We start from the raw sequence: 26,226 nt of genomic DNA, 5'->3' as shown, positions 1-26,226 counted from the left end.
GAGGTGCAAGGACCCTTGGCCGGCACTCCACATCACAAAACACACATACACGCACAAAAACACCTCCTCCCCCCCGAAAAACAAACAGAAAGGAATAATACACCCAATCCTGAAGAAAAGGCTGCTTGTCCACTTAACGTTCTTAAGTTAGGCCTTTTCAGAGCTCAAGAACTCCCAATACCTATTCTCAATCATAAATCATAGTTTCTATCTACATGCATCTTCGTTTTCAGGCAAAGTTGGAGGTATATCCTTAATTTTAATTCAGTCTAGAAACTCCTATTCATTCCTGGACTGACGAGGCTAAAGACTACAGTACAGTTCCCTCCATTCTTAAGAGGCATCTGTTCAGATCACCAAGTTTAACCAATTTTCTACCAATATTTCATGCAACATATTAGGGTTTTTCTTCAAATTAGACAGGGCCAACCCAAAAATAAGTTGATTTCAAAGCAGTAGTGCTACTCAGAATAGCAGGGAGAATTTAAAGCTTGAAGCGTCTTCCGCTGCAGATTTTAGATTCGTCTCAATCCTGTTAGATTATTTGTCCTGTTCATATGCTGGAGATATTCAAGGGTTATGTCTAAGATACTTGCTTTAGTCCAGCAGTGAATGCTTAACGATGGCAAGTTTTTTGCTCCTGGGTCCATACCTTTCCATACCCTCTATGGACAGAGGGCTGCAGTAAGTAACATATACCAAAAGGATACATAAATAAAGGGAAAGTCCAAGACTGATAAGCTATCTTCAATAAGAAAACTTCTTTTAAAGACCGAAAAAGACCTCCCTTACGTCTTATCTTCTGGTTTGTGGTAATACTGGGACAAGTTAATTGCTGAAAATAAAACTAAATTTCAGTTTAAACTACCAACACCTTTTTCTTTTCAAAGGAAAGGGCACTTAACTCATATGATAAAGAGTTACTATTGAGCCCAAATATTTTGGGTTTCCTTAAGTAAATGGTCAGAGAACACCGACTTCAGTCTGGGACGTCACTAAATTGACTATGATAGTTAATTAGCTAGTTTGGAAGCTAGGTCCTTGCTTTACATTTTAAACTTTCTCTGTCTGTAAGACAAGAGTTGCAATATACACTTTGAATTTATTAGCAACTGTTTCTCTAGCCTCAGTAAGTGCAGCAATAATCACTAATATTAAAAATGGGGAGTAGGGAAGGGGAAAACAAAACAAGCACATCAATCTCAGCCAGTTTTTCTTAACCCAGGAAGGAGCCAATGCCTTAAAGTTTTGTTTGTTTTAAAAGCCCCAAGCTATCCTTCTCCTCTCTCCAAGCCTTTCTAGCAGCACTTTTACCCATTAGACTCACACATCAATAGCTGCTTCCAAAAAAATGTTCTTTGTTTCATAAGCAAGCAACCGAGCATCAAGGGAAGCTTCACTAAAATACTTGAGGAATTTGTGAAGTCAGCACCCTTTGGCTGAAATGCTGCTGCTGCAACAAAACAATAATCAACCCCCTCCCCTCCCAATGCACAAGCTGTAACACTAGGTTGACTAGAATATCCATGAAAAACAGCAACCTCAGGTCTGAACTTTTAGTTTCTCTAAAAATTAACACACCTATGAAGTCCAAGACTTGTAGCACATTAACATAAAACAAAAGTCTGTTCCTAATAATTCCATCAGGTTGTTCTGTTTTGAATGCGCTATATAATCCCATCTAAACCTTGATAAAATGTAAACACAGTAGCAACTACCTGGTGATATAAACACAATACCACATATCAGAAACGCAAGTTGGATTCATGATTAAGCCCTAAATTGTCTCCTTACTACATGGATTTCATCCATAAAGCAAGTATCTTGACATGAATAAAACCACTACGTAAATGTCTTAGGCATTTCATTTAATAGGCTGCAGACTTGTCCAGAATAAGCCATGACAGTGCTTGGCAAACTAGCATGATTTGCTATCTATTCCCCATTAATTTAAAGGGGAAGACTGTGTAACTGCTTTTTTCAGTTAACCCCATTGTGCAACCCTTTGCACCAATAAAGTTCAGCTAAAATGGCCCAAATAAAGTTTTCAAGCCAATGAATTAACTTCCATATCCATTCTGAAGTCAGGCAAAAGATCCTCTCTCAATGTCAACATCTAAGCTAACGCAAGCACTTGAGGAAGAGTGGAGGCAGCACTATCAATCATCACAGCATATACATGCCCAAAATTGTAGTTTTAGAGCAGCACTAGTACACTAAGCGTTAAGTGCCACTAAGGACAGCCACATGACAACACTTAGGATTATTTCAGCTTAATTCTAACTTTTGAGTTAGCAAATTTCCAGCAGTTATGTTGCATGGTAATCTTAGACTTCTAACTCATTACTGTTTGCATTAGAAGATGACAAAGAGATAAAACCCTCCCACAGACAGGCAGTTTCATTGTTCCACATACGGGGGGGAGGAAGGGGGGGGGGGGACGGGGACGACCCACACAAATCAACCAACCAAGAGAGACATCAACTTTAGCTAGGTTTTCGTCCTACCAAGGGGCAGCCTTTTTGAATAAAGCGTTCAACTTACAAGTTTTCTTCAGATTACTCGGCCATGGTAACACTTGCTGAAGAATTTCTACAAGCATATTTGTTTTACCACCACTAGAATACTTAAGCACCCTTCAGGCTGGTCAGAAAGGAAGATAAAACCATTGCTGGTGATAGTTGAGAAGTTGCACGTCACAGAACTAGAGGCCTATGTTTCAAGCTTGCCAAGCCAATTGCTTCATCCGTCTCTTTTCCAGGCTGTAAGGCAGCTTCCCATTTAGAGAGGTTTATCAGAGCTGTGTTCGAAGATCTGTGATCAAACAAGTAGCCAAGCTATTCAACTAGGAGAAGCTTAATAAAGGTTACATCATGTATACAAACTGATGGTTAGGACAGCATTTAAACTAGACTACATCCTTCCCACTTATCCAGGCTTTTCCAGTTTAATAAGGCTGTGCTTTAATATCCGTAACAAGAGGTTAAAAGAGGTGATTGCAAGCCAGTAAGTCTTGGCTGGCTATTTTGTGGATGATAAAGACATACATGACAGCTGTAAAACAACAAACAGCATACCACAGCACTGTTAATCTTATCCAAGATGAATACCTGAGCAAATGGATACCCAGCCTCTGCATTGTCTGAGGTGCTTAGCAGTCAATTAATTCATATTTGGCAGTTTGCCAGACTATCCACTGTGCTACCTACAGCCTTCATTATGTGAGGTAGTTTGTAGTGTACTTTCATCTTTGATTACCATCTTGTTTAACAAATACAGAGTACTGAGTATCACAAGTCAATCCAGCTCTTTGGAATAAAGGGTTACTGTTCTTGATCTCCAGTAATCCAGCTTCAATACTGCATGAATAACACCACCTTAATCAAGTTAGTAATTTTGCATTAAAAAAAAATCTACATAAGAACAACAAAACAGAAGTTACAGGAAAGGGATCTGTTCACAATTTGTTCATTTGAAGAGAGTATTTCAGATGTACCATGACAGTAATCTGGCAGAAGAGCTGCAAGAATAATTGAATGTTTCAAGGGTGGAATTAGTGGGCTGCTTGTAGCTTATTTGGCCAGTCATCTACTCCAGCAGGATTACCTTGTTGCTGCACTGCCTTAAGCCAGGTTAGATGCACAAAGGGCATCCATGCCGATTAAGCAGAACTGCTACAAGTCTGTAATGATTAACATTAAAAAAAAAGTTGATTGGTGCTATCCATCCTTGCAGTAGTAGTACACAGACATCTGAGATGAAAGCTAGCTTGCCTGTTAGATGTCATATAACGGAGGCAGACCCAGAGGCTCTAGCTACTGAATCAAGTAAGCTAGGCTGTAAACTCACTGTTTTACCTTATGCAGCAGCAGGCAAAGTTATTGGGTCTGGCTTGTTTAAATAGTTACTTCTCACTCCCAGTCCCATCTTCAATATTCCGAGTCCTGCATGGATGGAATGTTCAGCAGGGTCTAAAGTGCCATTTCTGAAGCAAAAGCTGGATGACATCAGAAGATAAACCCAGCCCCTAGCTTATTGTTGAGCTCTTGTGTGACCTTTAAAGTCTCAGTTACTCAAGCCTCACCAAAAAAACTTCAGCTGTCCAGAAAACCCTCCTAATTCAGGTTATCACAGGGTTCTCTCCCAGGATTCAGGCCTTTCTTCAACTAAATCAGTTTCTCTCTCCAGTCCTCTTACCAGGTAGGTCACTCAAATAGGCCACAAAATTAGCAGCTGCTTATCCTTACTGTGCTGTCAGTTATCAACAGACAGGAAAAGCACCGAGATTTTAGTTAAGAGACTGGTAGTACTACCTATTAAAGTTAGATTCTCTAGAAGTGATAAGCAAGGGGGGGGGGAGGGGCTAAGTCTAATGCTGGGATTTAAATCAAGACTTTGTCCATGATACAAGTAAACATTTCAGTATTGTTAGGACTGACTACGATAAGCTTCAAGTAAATTGCACAGAAGCATCTAGGAGCAGCCCTGGATGGAATGTTATATGCAACAAAAGTTTCCTTAAGGTTGCTACTTTGCTTTGATACATACAAACCATCTAGCACATTTCTGACCAAGTAGAAACATTTATTTCCCAAAGGAACAGGGAAGCAGTTGTTCTATGCAAGTCTCCACACAAACACTGAAAAAAAACAGCTTTTTATATGCAAGTCTTTTAACAGAAATTGCTGTTGTGGCAACATTTAAAACAAAAATCTTTACAATAGTTTAGATATTCCCAGTACCCATCTGGCTCCAATTTGCTTATGGTCAGCAACCAATGTAACTGAAACCACCTGCTAACGTATTTATTTTCAATTTGTGCAAAAGGCAAAATTGTTTCACTGTGTTATCTCTTAGCCTCAGTTGCCCTGGGTAAGGGACAGGACATTTGATGAGCCAATCATTAAAGATGTGCCATCATGAGTGGGGGCCAGGGGGAAAACTACACACTATAGAACATGTTGGGTAGGAAGCTATATGAGCATGAGAAAGCTTGCCAGCATTCTGTGAGTTTTCTGGAAGGCAAGTAGTAGCAATAGCGACTATTTGTGGCACTGCCATTTGCCTAAGAGAATATGCCTTTCTGTTCACATTCAGTTATCAAACAGGCCTTAGAGACATGCGAAAATTCTATTCAGTTTTCTGTTCAAGAAAGCAGTACTATCAATATTGCCAGTGTTAAGAGCAGCAGCTTCCCCTCCGAATTCTGTAGTGGTTAGGAACTCTACTTGGGAAAAGTGTAGGAGTTCTTACTTGAAGTAGAAACTCTCCATGTTAAAGATAGTTAGATATTTTCCTTAGAGGCATTAGATAACATACCAGAGGTAAAAACATGTCACTGTTTTCCAAATACAGTTTTTCCTGTGTTTTTAGGCTTTCATTAGCATCTACACTAGAAACAGCTAAGCCAATTGGTCAATTAGGTGGGAGGGACACCACAATCAAAGCAGTACTAGCTTCCCTTCAGCAAGATATGCTGATGTAGTTTCATAATCAGTTCGATTCAAGGCCATACTCCTAAAAAGACAACAGCTCCAGGCTCTTAACACTGCTCTGTTCCTTCCGCCTTCCCTCAAAAAGTTGAGATCTTTAAAGGCATAACAGCAGCTCAAGTCTGTTGTGCTTCTGGACATCCTGTTGTGATTACATATCCATTACTACCATGGAAAAATTCAGTGACCTATTGATCACATTTAAGAAATCATATTGCATATTTGAAATTGTGCACTACAAAGTGGACTGCTAGCCACAAAACTGACTTTTCCCCCAGCACGTTCTTAGTGGCTTCCCCTATAAGGGGATTTCTCATGAAACAGTAGGGAGTCATAGGCTTTACTATAATCTAGTATCCATTAACTTCTTGTCCCCTAAAGGAAGGGGAGATAAATACAAAAGAGCACACACCAGCTTCCACATCCCATCATCACAATTCAAATACTCTAACTGAAGTAATCCATGGTAAGCTTAGTCATTTTAAGCATTCATGGATTTTTTTCTTCTTCTTCTAACTAGGCACCACAACTTAAGAAAAACACTGCAGCTCAGATCTGTGAAAGAGTTCATTTCAGGAGTAAGTAGGCAGTAGGGCCTAACATTTAATTAAGAGTAGATCTTTCCCCATGTGAAGAGAAAGCTTACTGGAAGCTCATACCCGAGTAACTTTATGACAACTGGACCATCTATTTTACAGTTTAATTGATGAAAATACATTGGTTCTTATCAAGAGAGAAGCTTTAAGCTAAGAAAAATATATAAAAGCAGAAGTACATTAGGCTATTACATAAAGCAGCTCTTCCTCTTTCCTTGAGGAATCAGCATTTCAGTAGTCATTTCCCTGAACAGTGTGTTCACAGCTCTTCAAGGTGTGGCAATATTTGCACTGATGTAGTGCAAGTCACTGTGCACTCTTTTTCATCTTAGTTTAAGTTTAGACAATATAAACTAGGAGGCTTTGGGCAAGCCCCGAGCTCTTATCTGACACTTCTACATGGGACTACTTCAGAGACCTTGGGGTGGGGGGGGGACTATCCAAACACATTCATAAAAAAGACAGAAATTGATGCAAGTAATGTCACATTCTCTGTAGCAATCCGTAAAACTTTTGTTTCCAATCCTGATGGGCAGCCCTTATTCCAAGGATTTCAAAACCAGTAGATATGTTTTATTATTCCAATGACATAATGGAGGTTGCATGTCACATGAAAGATTCTAGCTATTTACTACCTCTCAGCTATCAACCATCATCTTTGCCTATTCTTCCCTCTTTCTCAGCCAAATGGGCCCAAATCCAACAGCAAAACAACACTTTCAGAGTTCAGTGAAAGGACAAAAGAAAGCCAAGACAGATAGCCGAGGGCAGCACAGAATACTAGTTTTGTTTAACACCTCTCCCTCAGATTGATTTAAGGAGAACACAAGTAGCATGAGATCACTCTTCTGCAAGTAGACACAAGTGATGCAAATACTTTTCCACTAGTGTGTATTACACTCCTCCTCAGAGTTTTCTTGTGTCAGAAGCCAACAGGAAAATGGCTGTACTCGAAAAGCAGACACAGCCTTGCAAAAGAAATAGGACAGCAAATCAATCCCCCTTGCCTTCAAATTTCTTCAGAGACATGTAGTCCAAGTATTTAGATGCACAGGAAAGCCCTCAACTGTCTACAGAAGTAACAAGTCCTACCTCAGAATTATGCCCCATCCAAATGGGAGAATCTACACCTCAGAGGAGCAATGCGTTAACCGTAGCCTCCATGCCAAAAGCCACATTGCTGGCGTGGAGCGCCAAAAAAAGCTATGTTAGCTCAACTCACTCTATGTGAAGTTTGTTTTACTGTGCGGCTGTTCTCACCAAGAACAAATGCCTCCAAATAGGTAAGTATTTAGTAATTTAAATGCATATGCTTGCCCCTTCACATAATCCACTCTGATGTCCACTATCCACTCAAAAGGGTGATCATAACCTGAACACTTTGGTATACTTTTATTTCCCCCCCACGCTTGTTTCTCTGTAACCTGATGCTCTTTACCCTATGCATGGGTCCAGATATAGTGAAGCAAAGTTACTGAAGTCAAACACCTCAAGAGGCGGAGCGCTCCCCCCTGCCTAGTACAAAGAAGAATTAATGCATTAAATTCTCAGAGGAAAAATACATTGTTTTAATATGCATTGGGTTTATTTCTAAAATAAGATAGCCTAAGGAGAAATGAAACAGAAATAGTATCTTCAAAAAGATATAGAAGCATTTAGAGAATAGACTAAAGGAAACCTTCTCCCTCTGTCCAATTTTAAAGTGCCACTAAAAACATAAGGCAGTCATCCAAGGTAACAAGGGAAAGAAAGAAGAGTTGTCTTCTCCAAACCTGGGGCAGTAACAAGTTTTGCCTCTGCATAGGCACATTCCATCAAACCAAGAGCAAATGCTTCCTCACTTTACAGTGGAGGATGGGTTACCAGTAAGTAGCACACTTAATACTGTGACAAAAACTATTTCCCCCTTCCCCAAATCAGGAGATAAGCTTTCCTAGTTTTTAGGGTGAGTATGTGATAATACTGCCATTATAACAAAATTGTCTGGGTAGCAGATGATTCCGAGAACTTTAGCACTAGATAAGGATAAAGCAATAGTCAACCCTCCCCCTCCTCACCCCAAATCCTGTGGGCAAGTCAAATTGCTTTGTAGCTAAGATGGTTACAGAGTTTATGAAGCACCATCTTGCATACATCAGCTTACTTTAGCAGCTCTCCAATACAGATGAGAAAAGTAGATTTAATATACTTCAAGATTTTTTTTTTTTTACAAGAGTTCATATGCTCACATGTATAACACATGCCAATTTTTGTATGGTTTATTAGTTCATGAGGTATGTAAGCAATGACAAAGATTCTTTCGGACCTGAACAGCACTTCATGGACCACATGAATTTTCCAGGCCTGCTATCTCTACGCTACAATCTATTTCACAGCATAGCTGTGTCTTGCTGTTGTCTCATTGGGCCAAGTTACATCTCTCAACTAAGTGCATTAGTTCAGCTTCCAATGTATAGCTTTCTAGTCTCTTCTCTGGGGTTTATGAACGATAAGCAAAAAGCTATTTCATATATGTTAAAGCAACCTAGCTGTACAAAGCTTCTAGAAAAACCCATATGATCTACCGGCAAGTTGTCAGGAATCTGAAAGGGCTGTTTTCACTTTTCTTAATCGCTCTTCCTTCTGCCACCTCCAACAGGAACACTATATGCAAAAATAAAGGACCTACAACAAGTTGCCCCGAAACAAGACTCTGAAGAGCTACCACAAAGTGCTGGACAATTCAGTTTCATCTATTACTGTGTTTCAAAAATTAATCTTATACTTGCTCAAGATAAATTAAGAAGAGTGAACAATTCTCTCGGTCTAGTCTCTATGAAAGTCTAATTCTGAGTGACTTTTTCCAACAAGGTTGTTAAGCACAAGAAGCTCTTTTCCTTCTTAAACATTTTATGACTTTTGCTACAAGTAGTCTACTGATTTAAAAAAAGCTTTATACACTTTCGCAGAACTAGCATCTTCTCTTAAGTAGACTTTCTTTAATCATATTGAAAGTTATTCTTATATTCAAAGTATTTAAGTCACACGTGATACAAAAAGCATTCAAGAAGTCTACAACAAGATCAAGTCTATAGATGCCTCAAGTGCCAAAAATGTGCCCAACTGACAGAAGTGATAACCTACTATTAGCTACTAAAGACAGACTGGCAGTGTTAGCTGTTTGTTTACCCACCATCAGCTAGATTTGTGAGCACTGAAAATTACTATCAAATTTGCTTAATTTGAAGCCCTGTGATAGGCCAGTAATAAGAGATAGACAAGACCAGCATGATTCCCAAATTAGTAAGTTTTATAAACTTCATAAGAGAATGATACATCACGCAGTGCTGCAGGCATTGTTGGTACACATGTCCAAGAAGCAAGATTTGATACAAGAAGATTAAGTATTTCCAAAACTAAAAAAGCTACAGTTACATAAGCACCCCTTAATGCTCGGGTTGTGTACAGTTACATAAGTATCCCTAAAGTTTGTGTGGTTTCCAAAGTTGCGTTATCTTGGAAGCACATGCTGTGCACCCACCTGAGCACAGTTAACAAACATCTGCATTTTTATTGTTCAGCAACATCTATAATACAAATTTATTAACTCTGCAAGATCTTTCAAAAACAGCAATGTTTCAGCTGTTATTTACGATAACCTGAAAGGGCTGTAAGCAAGCTAAAAACTTCAACCATTAGTGGTAGAACTATAGAAAGATAGACAAGTCTAAAAGTCAAAGCTAAGAAAAATTCAGGATGCTAGCAGGCACACCAATGTGTCAGACACTTAGTTTCCCCACTTCAAAATGGGAAAGATGCAGCTTAAGCTAATAACCATGCTTGCAAAGCACAGAGTCTCTAGATAGTGAGATTAAGTACATTTGAGAATTCTACTCAGCGTTCACCAGCCCCTGGTTAGTTGGCAACACCTTTGGAGCACCCTTGAAAGAAAAGAACTCAAATGCCATTGAACAACTATTTGAAAGCTGCATATACCTTACAGCCAACTCTTGTTACAGCTAGCCAGGAGCCATAATTATCTTGTCTTTCTCATCCACAGCTTCCAAATAGCTATCCAAACAGGGACAAAACAACTGAGATATAGCTGTACTTGTAAAACAATGAAAGGGTTAATGCTTTGTTTCACAAGTTAGTTCAATCTTTGTCACTCAGAGCAGGAGAGACAGCTTCTTCCAAACTGGATATTATATCAAGTGTGGTTGTTCCATTAGCATGCCTACAATGGCTACACACTGGCAAGCTTATGGGCAATGAGCAGTTAATTTGTTATACCGTACTACATGATCAGATCATCTTATTCCATATCTATAAACTTAGGTTAAGAACCTAAGAGCCCAAGTTTTCTCTTGTTTCTCTAACCTCTATGTCAATGGAATCCAATACATGTTCCCCAACTGCAAGAAACAGACATTAGGAGTGAGGGAAGCATTGTACTTCCAGCTAAGTGAGTGAGAATAACTATTCAAAAAACATTGGGGACCTACAACAGCAACAAGTTTTAAATGATACAATACCATGTGAAATTGTGTTACACATGCAGCTTGCATAGAGCTGTAGATCACTACATGATCTTCAGTAAACAGTTGGGCCAACCAAAGCAGAAGAACAAGAGCATTCAATTAACCTTGAACTGATACACAATACAAATTTTGTAACCCTTCTTCTTCTACACAAGGGAAGAGTGCAGTCTGAAGGAAAAGAAAAGCCTCAAAGACTTGCAAACTCTGGTCTCCAAAACAAAAGCAAAAAATCCCACCCACTGAGATAACATTTGCCTTGAATAAGATTAAGGACCTTGAATTTTACTTATGAGGTCCCTGGTTACATGCCTAAAAGTCCAGATCATTTGAACTTAGTTTAAGGAAGTGGCACTAGCCTAGTTTAACTGGTCTCAGTTTCAATACAGTTTTCTCCCCAGACGTTTATATTACTCCTAGATTATCTTCAGAGGGCTTCATGTTGATGGCTTCTGAATTAAAGTTTTCCAAGCCAGTTTGGTTATCCCAATACAAGCCTACTTAGAGCACCACAATTTGCATAAAGCAGTCTCCAAACCCACTCCCATCTGTTAGAGAGGGAACCTTGTTGTCACTGCTTTTAAAAAGAGCCTTAAGTAACCTGGAGAGGCAGACACGGACAAAATATAAAGCCGTTTCATCACACCAGCTACCACGACCTTAGCCCTTCCCCAGGCAGCTCTTGCCACATCACGCACTCCAGTCTCTAGCTCAGATTAATATTAAACCGCATGCCATTCCCAGAGTCAGAAAGGGAAGCAGAGCACTCGGGCTTCTCCTCCCAGACACACACCCTTGCCCCCTTCGGCAGCCCCGGTGGATGAGCACCCCTCTTTGCCTCCACAACCCCCCCCCTTCCTCCCCACAGGCACCTACCTATCCTGAGTGCCTCCCCCCCACCCCACAAGGGGGCGCAATCAGCACCACTCGCCATCCCCGTTTCAATTAAACCGTTCCTAAGGACTGCTTCCTAGCAAAGCAACATTTGAAAGCCAATTTAAGCCAAGCGTAAAGCGTAGCTCCGGAAGGGCCTGTGCGCAGCCCACCCTGCCACAGAGACCTGCTTCCTTTCAATGACATTTCGAGCCGAAACCCGCTTGCAGGCTCGGAGGAAGACCGGCGATGCCTCCCTCGGCCCGCCACACCCCGCCCCCCTCCCGCCCCCCATTTTACACGCCAACTTCACTTCCGCGCCTTAGAAACAACAACAACGACAGGCACCCACCTCCCGCCCCCCCTCCTTCCCTCCCCGGGGGCCATCACCAAAGCACTACAAAAAAGAAAAAAAAAGGAAAAAAACCCATCCGCAATCAACTCAAAGCCTCGGGCGGCACCGCCGCGCCGCGCCACCCCCCCGGGGCGCGCCGCCATTTCGCGAGCCGGGAGCGCCCCGCGTAGCCCGGGGAGGGGGGGGGGGAGGGGCGGCGAAGGACGCCTCGGCCCCGCGCTGCGTAACGGCCGCGCGGCGCAACGGCCCCTGGCAACGGCCCGACCCAAGCCCAAGCGCAGGCCCCGGCCCTGCCGCGCCCCGGTCCGGCCGCACTCACAGTTCCTGATATCGGAGATGAAGACGGCCAGGCCACGCATGCCATCGCCCTTCGACACCGCCGGCATCGTGGAGCGCGATCACGGCCGCCCCGCGACACGCCAAACCGCCACAACTGCCGCCGCCGCCACCTCCCTCCTTCCCGGCGCTCTTCAGGCCGCCGCGGCCGCCTCCGCAACGCGCAGGCGCCGCGGCCGCCCCCGCCCCCGCGGCCGCCGGGCGCGCGAGGCTCGGGCGCCATCTGCTGCCCGGAGGCGGCGCCGTCGCTGCCGCCTCCTCCTGCTGCGGCGGCGGGGCGGCGAGGCCGCGGCCCACGCCGGGGGGTGGCGGGGTTCCCCTCCCTCCTCCTCCCGCGCCTCCCCGGCGGCGCCACAGGAGCCCCGGCCCGCGGAGGGGGGAACGAGGGGGCGGCTGGGGGCCGGCGGCCCCGCTGCTGGGGCGTGATTTCCAGTCGGCGCCATCAGGCCCGGCGGGCCCAGGCCGCGGTGGGCGGCGGCGGCGAGGGCCGCTCTCCCGCAGGAGGCGTTGGCAGGGCGGTTTATAGCTTTGAATCCGCAGGCGGCTCTCCTGCGCGCCCCTCTACTTAGAAACGGCCCAATCCTTTCCCTCCCCCGTTCCCCTTTCCCCCGTCCGTGCCTAAATAATGGAGAGTTTTTAATGTGTGTGTGTGTGTGTGTGTGTGTGTGCGTGCGCGCGCGCGTGTGTTTTTTTAAGGAGAAATAATGTGCTTTGCAGATGCCCCAGAGAATATAACTTCTAGGGGAGAAGGAGAGGGACGGCAGATTGCACCTCCAGACAAGACCATGTCATTTCAGCGGTAAGCTTTGAGCAGTGTGCTCCTATAGGATCTTATTTCAACCATGTCAGCCCTATTCAGGCTGAATACAGCCTCAGGCTGGCTGTAATGCAGAGACCAGGGTACAGACTCTCTCCCTTGTGATACATAAGACCATACTGTCCACAGGGGTAGGCCCACAGTGACGGTTCCTTAGTCCTCCAGCTCAAAAGGGGGCCCAAAACAGTGCACAGGATCTACTTAACATGCCCTGTGTAATGATTAGATCGCTTTGATCATTTGCAAGCCTGAAAGTTTAAGCCAGGTGTGTATATGTATATGTAGAACCATCTTATGTCACATACCTGGTGAGTCAGTCATCACTTCTTTCAGTGACTCACTTGCTCTGCTACATGTGACAATACATATTCTGACTTCCTGGGCATGCAGATGCGCAAATCCAGGGCCATATGTTTCTTACGAGGGCCGTGAACGTGCAGTGCAAAGCAGTCCTGCACCAAATCTCTTCCTGAGATTGAAAACATTTCAAGGTTAAACTTTCTTAAACACTCCAAAGAGATACAGCCCAGCACAGTGCAGAATATTTAATCTCATCACCTGAAAACAGATATAAAGGGTGTCAAAACTGGCCTAGTCTGTCTCAACCAAAGTGTGCTGACAGGTACAGTTGTAATGCAAGTGATTAGTTCACTTAGTGATCTGTAGCGATCTTTAGAATCATGGGTTTTAGGGCTGGCAGAGAACACTTAGTCGTTTAATCTGTTTTCCTGTGTATTTCAAGCCATTTAATTTTACCTGTTTTCTTTTTTCCTGAATTGAGTCCAGTAAGTAGCTTTTAGCTACAGCCTATCTTTCAGAAAGAGACTCATTCCTGATCTGGCAACATGAAAGATACAAAGTTCACTGTTTTCCCTGAGTACTTAGTTCCCATGGTTAATCCTCCTCATTTAAAGCTTGCCTCTAATTTAAATCCATCAAACTTCAGTGCCTATTCACTGTTACACTTTTTGCTCCTAAAGAACTATCTAATAGTCAATACTCTCTCTCTGATAGTGACTGTACACTTCACTCAGGTCACCTCTAAAGAGTCTGTTCTGCATGGTTTTAGAATCAGTTGTTATATGAGTGCTTTGTGTATATAGCCACTAGACAGAGAAGATAACAGTAAGTGGTAGTCACAAATGTATGCATTTATTGCCAGGTTTCGTAGACCGTGTGCAACTACTGGCAGTTGTGCACAACTAGTCTTACATTCAACTCAGATCTCTGCATCTGCAGGCTTACATAAAGAAAACTGTCCTTTTTATAGCTTTACAATCAGATTTTGATGTTTAACAATAATTTTTATTACCTTTGAAGCTGAAAACTTAAGACTTCACCACGTACAAATTTCAGTTTCAGAAAAAAAAAAGTGAGTTAACCAAAATCAGATGTGGAACTAATTTCTACTCTTATGAGCAAAGTGACACCTAGAGGCCAAGTATATCAGCCCTAGCTTGGCTGCATTTCAGCAAGTACTGTGACTGCAAGTCATGCGGGTACACTTAAACCACATTTAGTAAGAGGTAGCTTAAAGACTGCCAGCAGAATAGCTGTGGCAGTACCAAGCTCAGCATGGATTGCAAATTCTACTTGAGAAGTTGGTTAAATGTCAAGTAGTTAACCCATGTGGAGCGCTATACTATTGAAGCTAGACTGCTAACTAGTTCATTTCTAAATGACTTGGTATGCATAAGGTGCAGTGAAACAGCATAAACGTACCCCAAATACTTTATTTTAACCTCCTTTGACTGACTTTTGACACTCTACTATACATATCATTGCTTCCTGTCTTCTTTTTCACCCGGAAAGGGTCATGCAGTTATGATGAATGTATAAGGGTATCTGTCCATCCCTCCTTCCTCATGATTTAGAACTCACTAGCCAGTTTCAGACCGCTTTGGTAGGGAGAAGATAATTAGGCTTCTACAAATTTTGTGTGAATAAATAGCAGCTAGAGGAAAGAGACCCTTCAATAGTCTCTAGAGGTAACCAGACTGAAAGAAAGGTTGTAACATGAGCTCAGGTGTACACAGTACAGAGTTCATGTTATGCAAAGATCTTTACAAATGCACTGAGTTCACAAATGTGGAAAATGTTCCAGTTTGAGCTTAAAACTGTATACAAGACACCAGTCTGTTTGAAACCAGATTTCATTAGTTCCATCCATTCCAAGATGACTTGGTTTTGAAAGAGATTTCTAATTACTGTAAAATCAGCATTAGTGGGGAAATAGTCTCAAGAAATGCGTTTCTATTACGCCAAATGTTTTGCTGAATATTCGTTTGCCAAAAAGTCCACAAGGTCTATCACTTTTTTCCCATGGCATACATTAGTTGCTTTAATCATTTTCAGAACTTTATTACACTTTGGTACAAAGACTGGAAAAATTAGACTAGCCTTTACGAAACTAATGCCATTAAATGGAGTGGAGTCAGCTGGTGAGTTTCCATTTGTGAGAACCCCAGCTTCCACTATACTTTTTTGCCTAACACTTAGCGCTGCGGGGTGGTTTGTAGATACAATGTTCAAATCTTTTCCTCTGGAGCTTTATGTGCTGTTACAGAGTGCATTTCTCTTTGGTTTCTGAAGCCAAAATATGATTCTTTTTTGAGTATGGCTATGTATCATTCTGAGGAATTTTAGCAGCCAGCACATGTCCTTTCAGTCCCGTCTGTTTATCTGCCACAGTCACACTCCAGAATAATTTGAATGTCTTTGTACTTAGGTTATGAAGTTAAGCGCTGTAGTATAGAGCTTTGCTGCCCTCGCCCCACCACGAATACTGGCACACAATGAATTGTATCTCTCTTGAGAGTCTTCCTCAAAACCCATGAAGCAGGATTAGACAAGATGATCGAGACTGGTGTTGGACCCTTGTATTAAACCACCTTGGTGCACCTACTATGGACTCCCGTAGCTTCCGATAACCCTGTCAGGTTAGGGACATGACAGAGAGAGAACATGGTAACTTCTGCACGTGTTTGAGTTCCTTCTTTGAAAACTAGGGCATGGGCAGATTGGGTATATGCCTATGTGTCACTCCGTGTGATGCTGGGAAACAGCTCAGACACACACAAAGACCCAGGAAATAAAACATACTCGGATCTGCTAACGTAGATGTAGCTGATGGGACTGACGTGACAAGCTGAGGTCAGGCGTGTATGATTCAAACACACAGTTGCCAAGACCTGGAGCAGTGGCCGGGCTGGAAGGTTGGAAGACAATCACTGAAATGAATAAACACATGAAAATCCCAGCTGCTTGAGGCATTATTCATTGCCATGAGTTATTTTTTCTTCCAAGAATGTGCAATTGGAATGAATGACTAATTGCTTCTCAAGTACAAACTCTGTATATCTCTGTAATGAACTTCTAGACAGAAAAAGGGAATCTGTCTTTCCTTTCCCTTTTATTACTTCTGTCAGATAAATTTGTCTCTCACCCCTCAGTGTCTCTCATCACTTTCTTCCCTCCCCATGGTTGTTCTAACCTAATACAGGAAGCAAAAAGAGCTAAGGAGAAAACAGGATCAGTAGCTCCTCCGCAAGTACACTCAATCATATTTCTCCATCTGACATCTGATATTCATTATCCATTAACACAGACCACAGGTTTATCAGCAATGCCTTGTGCCATGTCAGAATATCACATGTACCCTTCTCAAAATTAAGAAATCCAAAGTTAGGATAATGTCACTATCATGAGACCCCAAACTTCCAGAGATTTGGGATGGATCTGCCTAGATATTTTATTTTCAATGAGCTCCTCAATGACCGAAGGGTTTTAAACTGAAAAAGTCAGGTTTATATTAACATGTAAAATAGAATACTTAAGCTTTAAAATAAACTCAAAGAGATAAAATGAGGGTCAACAAAGGGTGGTACCAACAAGCCCCCTCTTGCTACCTGTGTGCTGGTAGAGACATGGCAGCCAGCTCAGTGGCTTTGTGAGTTGCAACGGACTCCCCATAATTCCTTCAAGTTCCTACAAGTTTTCTTACCTTTCATCCCTGAGGACTTTCTGTGTGTTTCTCCTCTCACCCTTCTTTCTCCTTAGGCTACAGGCTTCCACTCATTTTTGGCTGCCAGGCTGTTTTTATTTTGAAACTTTTCTTTCCTCAGTATATGCAGGTACTCCCCAGGAAAGGCGCACTCTTCTGCTCTCTCCTAGGTGCCCTATCTTTCTCAGGCACTGCCTTTTTACAAACTGAGAACAAATAAATAAAATTTATAGGGTCCATCACAGGCATCCATAACACATTATTAAACATAACTCCACCTCTTTGAGCAGGCCACAAATATGTAGAATTAAGGAAAAAGATCTAGTATTAAAAATCAGTAACTTCTAGAGTATGACGAAAAACAAGCAGAAATCTGAGCAGCATTTTTACGTAAAATGCTCATCTTCATGGCTCAGTGGCCTTCTCATCTCTAGGAAAAAATAAACAAATAAATAAAGGAAGACCTGAGTTAGTAAACATGAGATATAAACCCAGGAAAAGCAAAGAGGAATTTAATGAGTTACAGTTACTTACATAGGGGAAACTTAGGTGCTGAGATGCTCAGCATTGTGGCACCTAGCCTTTAAGTGCCTGAACTTTAGGAGAGGAATCCATAGTCCCAAGTTCAGTGACTTCCTTACATCTCAGAGAAAAAATCTGTTATTCTGTTACATGCAACTACAGGTGCCTTCAATGGCAGCATGCACCCCATCAACTATGTGCAGCAAACCCTTGGATCAGTCCTACTGTAGCTATAGTAAAGAGGGTCAACAGGAGAGTATGAACAACACAGGAATGACAGATTTCATTATAGAGAGCCTGAATCCAAACCTGATTTTTCATACCATCCTGCCTTTTCTCTGTACTCCCTGCTATTCAGAAGTGGAACATTCCTGGCAGTGTTTGACATCTGTGGGAGATGAACAACAGCATTTTACAAAACAACAGAAAACCTGGTGTCCCGTAGATTGCAAACGGCTTTAGATAGCATAATACACCTTTTCCATTTGGGGCAATATATAAATGAAAATACATTGTGTTTCAAAAACACCTATTAGGCAGTTCCGTGAGATGAAAAGAAGCACCACTTCTTCAGTGGAAGCCTGCGTGGGATTCAGAGGGGTTTTAGTGACACAAAAAAAGTGTGATGAGAACATTTTCTTTCCTGCTTTCTGGTTTCTAAGGGTGATAGTAGTGTTTCAGTTGTGGGTCCAAACATACTCGCAGTATCAATTTCCTTTCAAAAGGAAATTCCTTGCTGGAATTTAAATTTGGGTGATTCAGAGTGCAGAAAAAGTACAGATGTACTTGATGCTAGCCAGGGAGATCGTATGTCTGTGTCCCTGGCAAGACTTAACGCTCAGAGCGAAAACGTTCCTGTTTTTCTTTTCAGCGCTGAAGCGTATTCATGAGATCTGCATGACGCAGGAGGGAGAAAAGTACAGATCAGGAGAAAGTACGATTCCCGTTCAGCTCTTGGGAGATTGCACCCGGCTGTGAGTAAGCCAGAAAGTAGCTCACAGAAAGGCTTGTGTTGGAAGGAGCGCAGCCGGCACCTGCCGGGTTTTCCACCCTATCCCAGCGTCGATAACGCTACCGTTTTTCATCACGTCTTCCAATATGGTATTTACTTCCTATAAGCGGCCCAGAAAAATCGCAGGGTTACATCAAGCTTTCGGCTGCGGTAAAAACGGTAGCTACATGGTCACACTGTACACAAAAACATGCGCTGTAGAAGCTGAGTCCAGAACACACGTATTGTAAAGCCATCGGGGACGGCTGCGGCCCGCCACACCCCGGCGGCTCTGAGGGGGGCCAGGGGGGTGGGGCTAACGGCCGCTTACCCGCCGGCGGCCGCGCGCCTCCGCGATGGCGGCCGCGCGCTCAACGGCCGCCGGCTCCCGTCAGCTGCCCGCCCGCCTCCGCCCCCCGCCCGCCCCCACTTCCGCGGCGGCGGGCGGTAGGTGGCGGCGGCAGCGGCGGCGCCCCCGCGGGAGGGAGGCGAGGCGAGGCCTGGCCTCGGCTGCGTGGCGCGGGCCTGGCGGGCTCGCGCGCGGCGGGGGGCGCCGGGGCTGAGGGAAGCGCTCGGGCGGCTGGGGCAGGGGCGGAGCGCGGGGGGTGAGGCCTGCCGTGGCGTCCGCGGAGCGGAAGAGCGTTGCTTTCTCTGTTTTCACGCCCGGGTCTAGCTTCTGTGGGTTTCCCTGAGAGTGCCGCCAACAGCGTGCTTCCTGCGCTTGCTTTGTTAAGGGATACTTGACATCTCACCCAGAGCTCTCCCACAGTGATAGGTATAGCTGTTTGCTGCTCCAGAAACGACATACAAACATTAACTCCGGTTTCCAAAAACTTCCTCCGCCAGCCTCTGGGACTATTCAGTTTCATTGGTTGCTTCTTTTGGGCAGCTTAAGTCTATGCCTGCTTTCTTCTCTCTGTAAAATAAAGAAGCATTTAAAACCGCTGAGTAAAAAAGGCATTACCTCATGTGGAGACTCAGTTTGGTGATGCATTTGTGACCTGGCTTAGAGATAAAGCTTGGTTTCAGGTCACTTTCTCAAAAAAAAAAAAAAAGAGAGAGACAAGAAAAAAGGAGAGAAGGAAAAGAAAAAAGAAAAAGGAGAGAAAAAAGAAGAGAAAAGAGGAAAGAGAAAGAAAAGAAGGCAAAAGAGAAAGGAAAGGAAAAAGAGAAAGGAAAAGAAAAAACAAAAAGAAAAGGTGAAAGAAGAAAGAAAGAAAAAGGAAAGGAAACAGAAAGAAAGGAAAGCAGAAAGAAAAAAGAAGGAAAGAGAAAGGAAAGAAGAAAGAAAAAGAAAGAGGAAAGAAAAGAAGGAAAGTAAAAAAGAGCAAAAGAAAAAGGAAAGAAAAAAGAAAGGAAAGAAGAAAAAATGAAACAAGAAAAAGCACAAAGACAAAAGAAAAGAAGAAAAAGCACAAAGAAAAAAGAAAGGAAAGCAAAAAAGAAAGGAAAGAAGAAAAAGCACAAAGAAAAAAGAAAGGAACGCAAAAAAGGAAAGAAAGAAAAAGGAAAGAAAAAAGGAAAGGAGAGAAAAAAGAAAAGAAAAAAGAAAAGACAGGAAAAAGGAGAAAAAGAAGGAAAAAAGAAATAAGAAAAAAAGAAAAAGAAGGATAAAGAGGAAAGATAAAGAAGAAAGAAGAGAAGGGAAGAGAGAAAAGAAAAAAGCAACAAGAAAAAAGGAAGAGAAAGAAAAGGAAAGAAGGGAAGAGAGAAAAGAGAAAAGCAAAAAAAAAGAAAAAAGGAAGAGAGAAGAGAGAAAAGCCAAAAAGAAAAAGAAAAAAGGAAGAGAGAAGAGAGAAAAGCCAAAAAGAAAAAGAAAAAAGGAAGAGAGAAGAGAGAAAAGCCAAAAAGAAAAAGAAAAAAGGAAGAGAGAAGAGAGAAAAGCCAAAAAGAAAAAGAAAAAGCAAAAAGAAATAAAAGAAAGCAGAAAAGAAAGGAAAGGAAAAAACAAATGAAAGAAAAATTTGAGTTGCACAAGGACCCAGAAGAATTCAATCTTATATTTAATCCTGCTTGCATGTTGCAGTGGTACAGATAGGAAGCAAGGGTGCCAAGCTTTTGCTGTTCTACGTAGTAAGTTAATATAAGCAGAATTAAAAACTGTAGAAATGAAGTTTGCTGAAGACAAATTTGATAGAGATAAAACTTTTGTAAAGCTTTCAAAGTCCATGCTTATGGTTTCAGTTAAGAGCGTTTAAAGTTCAGCTAGTTCATGGCCCTGTAATAAAGCAATACTGTCTCCTTATGTTTCACTAAACTGATGTTGCTAAAGAACAAATTGTTAAAATAAGGTTCCAACCAAGAGTCAATATTGAACTACCTCTGGCAGAAACCATTGTCACAGGCTCAGCGCTTGCTATAGTTCCAGGAGTGAATGTTGACCTGTAGTAATTGACAGATGGATATGATCATGTCAAGAAAATGAGCCCATTTTGATGTCTAATTAGAGTTCAATGAAGGGTTTTTTGAACTTAGGTGCTTCAGTTGTTAAAAACTAACTTCTCTCCAGGAAAATGAATGGTGCTGCTAATTGTTTCTGAATGTGAAATTAAACACCTCCAGATCAATATATATCAGCTTCTGGAATATCCTGTCCAAATTGTTAAGGCTTGTATTGACTATCCAGGTTCTTAGTTGTTCCTCTCTGCAGTAGTGTATAGATTTTGCCAGGCTAGAGGGAACGGAGAAGATGCTATCAAGAGCAACCTGCTTTGTCTAATCTTTTAGGATGTAGAAAACAAGGGAATACCTAGTGACCTTGAAGGCAAAGTCAAAGTGTAACACATTAACTTAATAACAGTGAACTCAAACGGTGTAGCAGTTTGCATTTTACCCCACCTCCTGGATCCAAGAAGTATTAGAAGACTCGCTGCTTTTATTCCTCAGTCTTTAAGGCTTGACTGAATCCCTCAAGTCATTTTGTACCCACGGTTTTTGATGCTCCCTGTTCTCTGTGCTAGTGGTATTGGTTGTTTTCAAACAGTCTTTCTGCCGCCTTCCTCCCGCTTTGTTCCCTAATCACATGTTCCCCTCTATTCTCCTGCAAAATTCCTAGCTCCTGCAATGTATCTCTCTGCTTTTCAGAACTTTCACTGCTAAGCCAGCCCTGTCCAAATCTACTGAGTTTATCGGGCTCTTGATCTCATCTCTGCTGTACCTGTGTTGGTCTCAAATAGCTGCTGTTTCATTGAGTACACTTTCATTTAACCTTTAAGGTTCCTCTGCCAACGTGTTACTGCCACAGGACTCCTTTGGCGTGTGCAGTCTGCTGTTGCGGGATCCCTCACTTGATGTTCTGAGCAGAAACAGAAAGCTCAAATGTTGAGCAGCGCTTCTTATCAGTGCCAGCAAAACAGCAAGTCTTGTAGATATAACTCTTGAAGAAACGAGCTAGTAAGTCTTCAGAGTGAGTGGTGCAAACATTAATTTTCCAAAATATTACAGGAGGAACAAGAATTTTTTTAAGAACAAGGGGATATGTTTGACAGAAAACTTCAGGCAGTTTTGGGAAGGCTAAGGGTTTTTTTTTTCTTCTCCATTAGAATCTCAGAATTATGAGAAGCAGGCTAGTATATATCTAGAGCCACTAATCAATTATAGATGAAAGCTCGTCCCAATTTGATCCTGAGGACTTCCAGAATCAATAGCAAGCTACTTTTCTGTATTCTGATATTTTATCTCCTTCCACCTCACTTTCCCTAAAGCCAAAATGTTTTTTTTTGGTCTCCTTATCCACTCTTAGGGAACTAAATGAGGAAACTGGTGCAACTGGTGAATGGGGAGAGGTTGGAAACCAGTCTCTTGGGCTGCATTTGATTTTTTTTTTTTTTTTTTGGAAATCTCTCTCCTAACAGGACTTTGGCCTGATAGATAAATAACAGTGAACAGAACCGTTCTCAATTGATGCTAAATTCTTTTATCCTGAGCTGGAACAAACTGCCAAAGTCATTCTTCTAGACAAAAGGTTCCCTATTTTTTTCAATTCTGTATGTGTCACTGACTTGGCAAGGAATTGAAAGCAAAGTTGTTAGCTATTAGAGTGAAGGCACACAGCTGTAATTCTTTCTGTCCCTTAATTAACTTGTGCCCTGTTGACTGGGTTAGGCAGGAGAAGAAACAGATGGTATCTCTTATTTGCTATAGAAAAGGTAAGGCTAAAGTGTTACCCTTCTGGGCAGCAGACATCTATCTGTTTCAGCTGTGAACCCTTATACTTCGTTAGGGATCCTTTAAAAGGGAAGCTGCAACTACTCCACTCCTTTTTTCCATGGTACAGCTAGTGAAACAAAGAACAAGAAATGATGATTAAGCTAGGGTCTAGGAAGCTCTGAAAATGCTCTGTTATTTTGCTTTTAGGGCAAAAGCAGTGTTAAACCAGAAACCATCTTATAGATAGAGAGCAGAAGGTAAGACAAATGCTTGAATTAGACGACAAAGCTGAATTTCTCTTAAGCTGTTATGTTCCTCTATTCACAGAGATTTGAACCCTTGCATTTTCAAGATAGGAGAAATCTGACATGAGGAACACTGAGATGAGGCTTCTCTGTACCTCACTTTTTCTAATCATGATTGGTTGGCTAGCTGAAGGCACCTTGTCAAAGACAGATGCAAAGAAAGGAGCTTCAAAAAAACTGGAAGAAAAGGTAAGAGAAATAACTGAAGTGCTCATGTTTAAGATATGTAGTGAACTAGTCAGGCTTTGAGAGATGATAAAGGGATTCTCATTCTCTCAATATAATATTAAATATGACTATGAGCTTCCATTGAAGGTTAGGTTCACAAAGAAAACTACTGGAAACTGTCCATTTCTTCAGCTTTTTTGAGTGTCACAAATGCTTCACTCCTTGAACCAATGCAATCTAGGCTTTTGGAGCTTTCATCCCCCATGCAAGCTTCAGAAGCAGGAAGACTTTGTCCCCTGCATGTGCAGCTAAAGGAGATGTTTCCCCGTTCCTGTGTATATGGGAGCAGTGGTTTGGGCTAAGAGTGCTAGGTCATTTACAGGTGGAGGGGAAGGTGTTCTTAGCCTTTCCTATAGGAAGCCTGTATCCTGGTAGAAGAGTTTGGAGGGCCTGCCAACCAGCGGTTACTTTGTAGGGAGAAATGATTCAGACTCTGTAGCAGTCTAAGCAAGAGGACCCAACGTGCTGGAGCCTCCCTTAACTTGCTGAGTATGTTCCTGTTTCCTGCCTAGTCTCTGTCAAAACTGCAAGAAGGCACAGCAGTGCAAGAGAAACGATGTGTATGGAGAGAAAGTACATGCACAAGTGTATGTGCTAAGTATACATATACATGTGTATATACACATCAAGTACATATACTTAGTGTTGCTAAGCACCTTAGGTAGAAAAGTAGATATGTGATCTATTCAAAATCCTGTCCCTTAAAAAGGATAATTAATCCTCTATTATGTTTATGCTTCTCTCATTGTTCTTATGACTTGCTTGCTCAGCATCTACCAGGAGGAAAATCTAGTCTGCAGCTAGTATTACTAGGCACCAGGGCAATACAAGCTATTAGGAAAGGCTTTATCCCCGAAGTCCTTAGCTGAATCAATGGACATAGAATTCTGCATACTTGCCATGCACGTTTTATTAGGCCTTCTGAATCTCTCCTTTGGTCTGCTAACGCTGCCTGTGGTGTTGTAGTTCAAGCAGACCTTCTGTAAAGAAAAACGTCAGGAACCTCTGCTGCCAGTAACTACAATGCAGCATGCTCAAGCTAAAGGATCTCCCATTTAAAAGGCTTTTTAAAATCTTGTTTAAGAACTGCTAAGCCTTTTTTTAATTATTTGGGGGATAATATGTCAGCAGTGATTAGAGAGCAAAGGGGAACACAAAGGCACTTAAACAGATTTCAACAGCTAATAAGAAGGCTAGCTTCTCTACAGGTACTGTAGAATTTATAGCTACTGAGACTAAATGGCTGTATTTAGCAAAACTAGGAAATTACTCTGTCATGCATGGTGTAGGTTTATGTGGCCCTAAAATAGTAGGGGTATCAACTGGGTCTTATTCATCTTCTTAAATTTTAAAAATGATGAGGAGTTGAACTGCAATTTCATGCAAACTTAGTGTGGACTTGCAGAATTGGCCATTAAGAATTTTTTTTTTTCCTGCTGTTGCACCATTTTCATGTTTCTTTGTCCTAGATCAGAATTTAGAAAGTGCAAATGCCAAGGTGTGACTAACTGCCAGAGATTGTCCTGGAGCCCCACTCTGACTTTGAAAACCGCCCTATTGCATGCTTGGACTTCCCTTGCCAGTAGCTTGTTAAGCTATTAATGTAGCAGTCATCAGCTGTGGACTGATGTTTTTTAATCTTGTCAGTTCTTGTTTTTTTGTTTATATGTTTTCTCCTCTTGCAAACAAAGTAAATTTGCTGCTGATGACAAATCATTTCCAAACTCTTTCCTGTTTCATTTTTAGATCAGACTGCTCTGCCTTGTTTAAAGGGAGTGCTCAGAGTTCAATGTTCTTTTTCAAGTTCGTTGCTATTGAATGTAGCTGCTTCATATGGCTATTCTTTTCCCCTCAGACACTGCATTCCGATAAAAAAGTACAGGACCGGGGGCTGGTAGTTGTTGATCCAAAGGCAAAGGATATTATACTCGAACACAGAAGTTACTGCTTCAAGAAGATAAAGGAAAGGCACTTCTCAGGAGACGTTCTGGGTTATATTACTCCTGTAAGTTAATATAATGTAGTTATTAAAATTGGCACTTGGAATGAATTTGCCACGGACTGCTAGTTGGCCGTCTTGCATCATTGATATAAAAGAATTGGAAATGTCTGGTCTGTAGTCAAATAAAGGATTACTTGATATGCTGGCTTGGGTGGTGTCAAACCCTTGTTCTGCCTGCCCCTTATAGGATGTCTAAGTCATGTTGCTGTTGTTCTCCTCGCTGATTAAAATGGAAATGATAGTATTTCCTTGTCGAGTCATGTGAACTTGCAGTAAAGTCAGAGCAGGAGTGCTATGATGTCCTCATACTATGCAGCTACCAACCTGAAACTTCTGAATAAGCAGTAATGCTTTCATACTACTGTCAAGTGGATCCCTTGTACTATAGGGGCTTATTATCCAGAACATCTTCTCTTGAGTAATAGATGTTCCTTCTTTTTGTTTAGAAGATGCTTCTCACTTGTTTCATTCTTACACTATTCAGCCTAAGAGAAATAGGTGTCCTATGAAGCTCGCTTTTCTCAAGTTCTGTTGAACATAAACACAGAGCCTGTTAATTTAAAGCTCTGTTGGAATCTACCTGCAAATTCTTGTAGTTCAGGTGAATTTGCACGATTTGAAAAGTTGCCATTTATGTAGATACCAGAGAATTTCCGGAGTGCCTTTCTTAATCAAAAGAAAATAATATCCCAGAAGGTTTTCTCCACCTAGTAAGTGAAGATCTGGCAAATAAAGATTAAGTCTGTACTATCTGTAAAACAGTAAAGTGCACTGTGTATCTTGCTTATGTGCCTCTCACTTTTTTCTTCTTTCTTTTGCAAGTGGAACAGCCATGGCTATGACATTGCTAAAATATTTGGAAATAAATTTACACTCATCTCACCAGTCTGGCTACAGGTGAAAAGGAGAGGGAAGGAAAGGTTTCAGTTCACTGGGCTCCATGATGCTGACCAAGGTTTTATTTATTTTTTTTTCTTTGTATGTGCTTTGCAAGTAGGTGGTAGTGGTGTAGGCTGATAGGTAGTTTTGACAATATACGC

At 42.0% G+C, this 26,226-nt stretch overlaps 2 protein-coding genes and 1 long non-coding RNA gene across 14 annotated transcripts in view; 1 reads left to right on the top strand and 2 right to left on the bottom strand.

The window, feature by feature from the left end:
- Positions 1 to 12,330, bottom strand: part of AP2A2 (adaptor related protein complex 2 subunit alpha 2) — a 52,160-nt gene extending 39,830 nt beyond the window's left edge. For all 6 annotated transcript variants that reach the window (XM_068944751.1, XM_068944754.1, XM_068944752.1 and 3 more), the window contains exon 1: positions 12,153 to 12,330. In XM_068944751.1, the coding sequence (XP_068800852.1) occupies positions 12,153 to 12,219 (67 nt within the window). In that variant the 5' untranslated portion in view covers positions 12,220 to 12,330. The remainder of the gene's footprint in view (positions 1 to 12,152) is intronic.
- Positions 12,331 to 14,117: 1,787 nt separating this feature from the next.
- Positions 14,118 to 18,850, bottom strand: LOC138067425 (uncharacterized). 2 transcript variants are annotated; one of them, XR_011141303.1, is made up of 3 exons: positions 17,835 to 18,850; positions 16,990 to 17,195; positions 14,118 to 16,216 (listed from the first exon to the last, which is right to left on the bottom strand). It is a non-coding gene; the product is annotated as an uncharacterized lncRNA (long non-coding RNA). The 2 variants fall into 2 exon arrangements; XR_011141304.1 differs by having other exon boundaries at positions 14,124 to 16,216; positions 17,821 to 18,850.
- CHID1 (chitinase domain containing 1) overlaps positions 18,786 to 26,226 on the top strand; it is a 114,800-nt gene continuing 107,359 nt past the window's right edge. The window contains exons 1-5 of one of the 6 annotated variants that reach the window (XM_068944741.1): positions 18,786 to 18,949; positions 21,718 to 21,908; positions 22,979 to 23,145; positions 25,040 to 25,189; positions 26,009 to 26,141. In XM_068944741.1, coding sequence (XP_068800842.1) covers positions 23,020 to 23,145; positions 25,040 to 25,189; positions 26,009 to 26,141 — 409 coding nt within the window. In that variant the 5' untranslated portion in view covers positions 18,786 to 18,949; positions 21,718 to 21,908; positions 22,979 to 23,019. Of the gene's footprint in view, positions 18,950 to 19,100; positions 19,278 to 20,480; positions 21,909 to 22,978; positions 23,146 to 25,039; positions 25,190 to 26,008; positions 26,142 to 26,226 lie in introns of those variants that run through there. The other 5 variants (XM_068944740.1, XM_009674398.2, XM_068944739.1 and 2 more) reach the window with 5 other exon arrangements.

Source organism: Struthio camelus, chromosome 5, assembly GCF_040807025.1.
Source record: "Struthio camelus isolate bStrCam1 chromosome 5, bStrCam1.hap1, whole genome shotgun sequence".
In the NCBI taxonomy this organism is placed as follows: Eukaryota; Metazoa; Chordata; class Aves; order Struthioniformes; family Struthionidae; genus Struthio; species Struthio camelus.
Note: the sequence above shows the minus strand (reverse complement) of the source record. Positions and strands in the feature narration are given on the sequence as shown.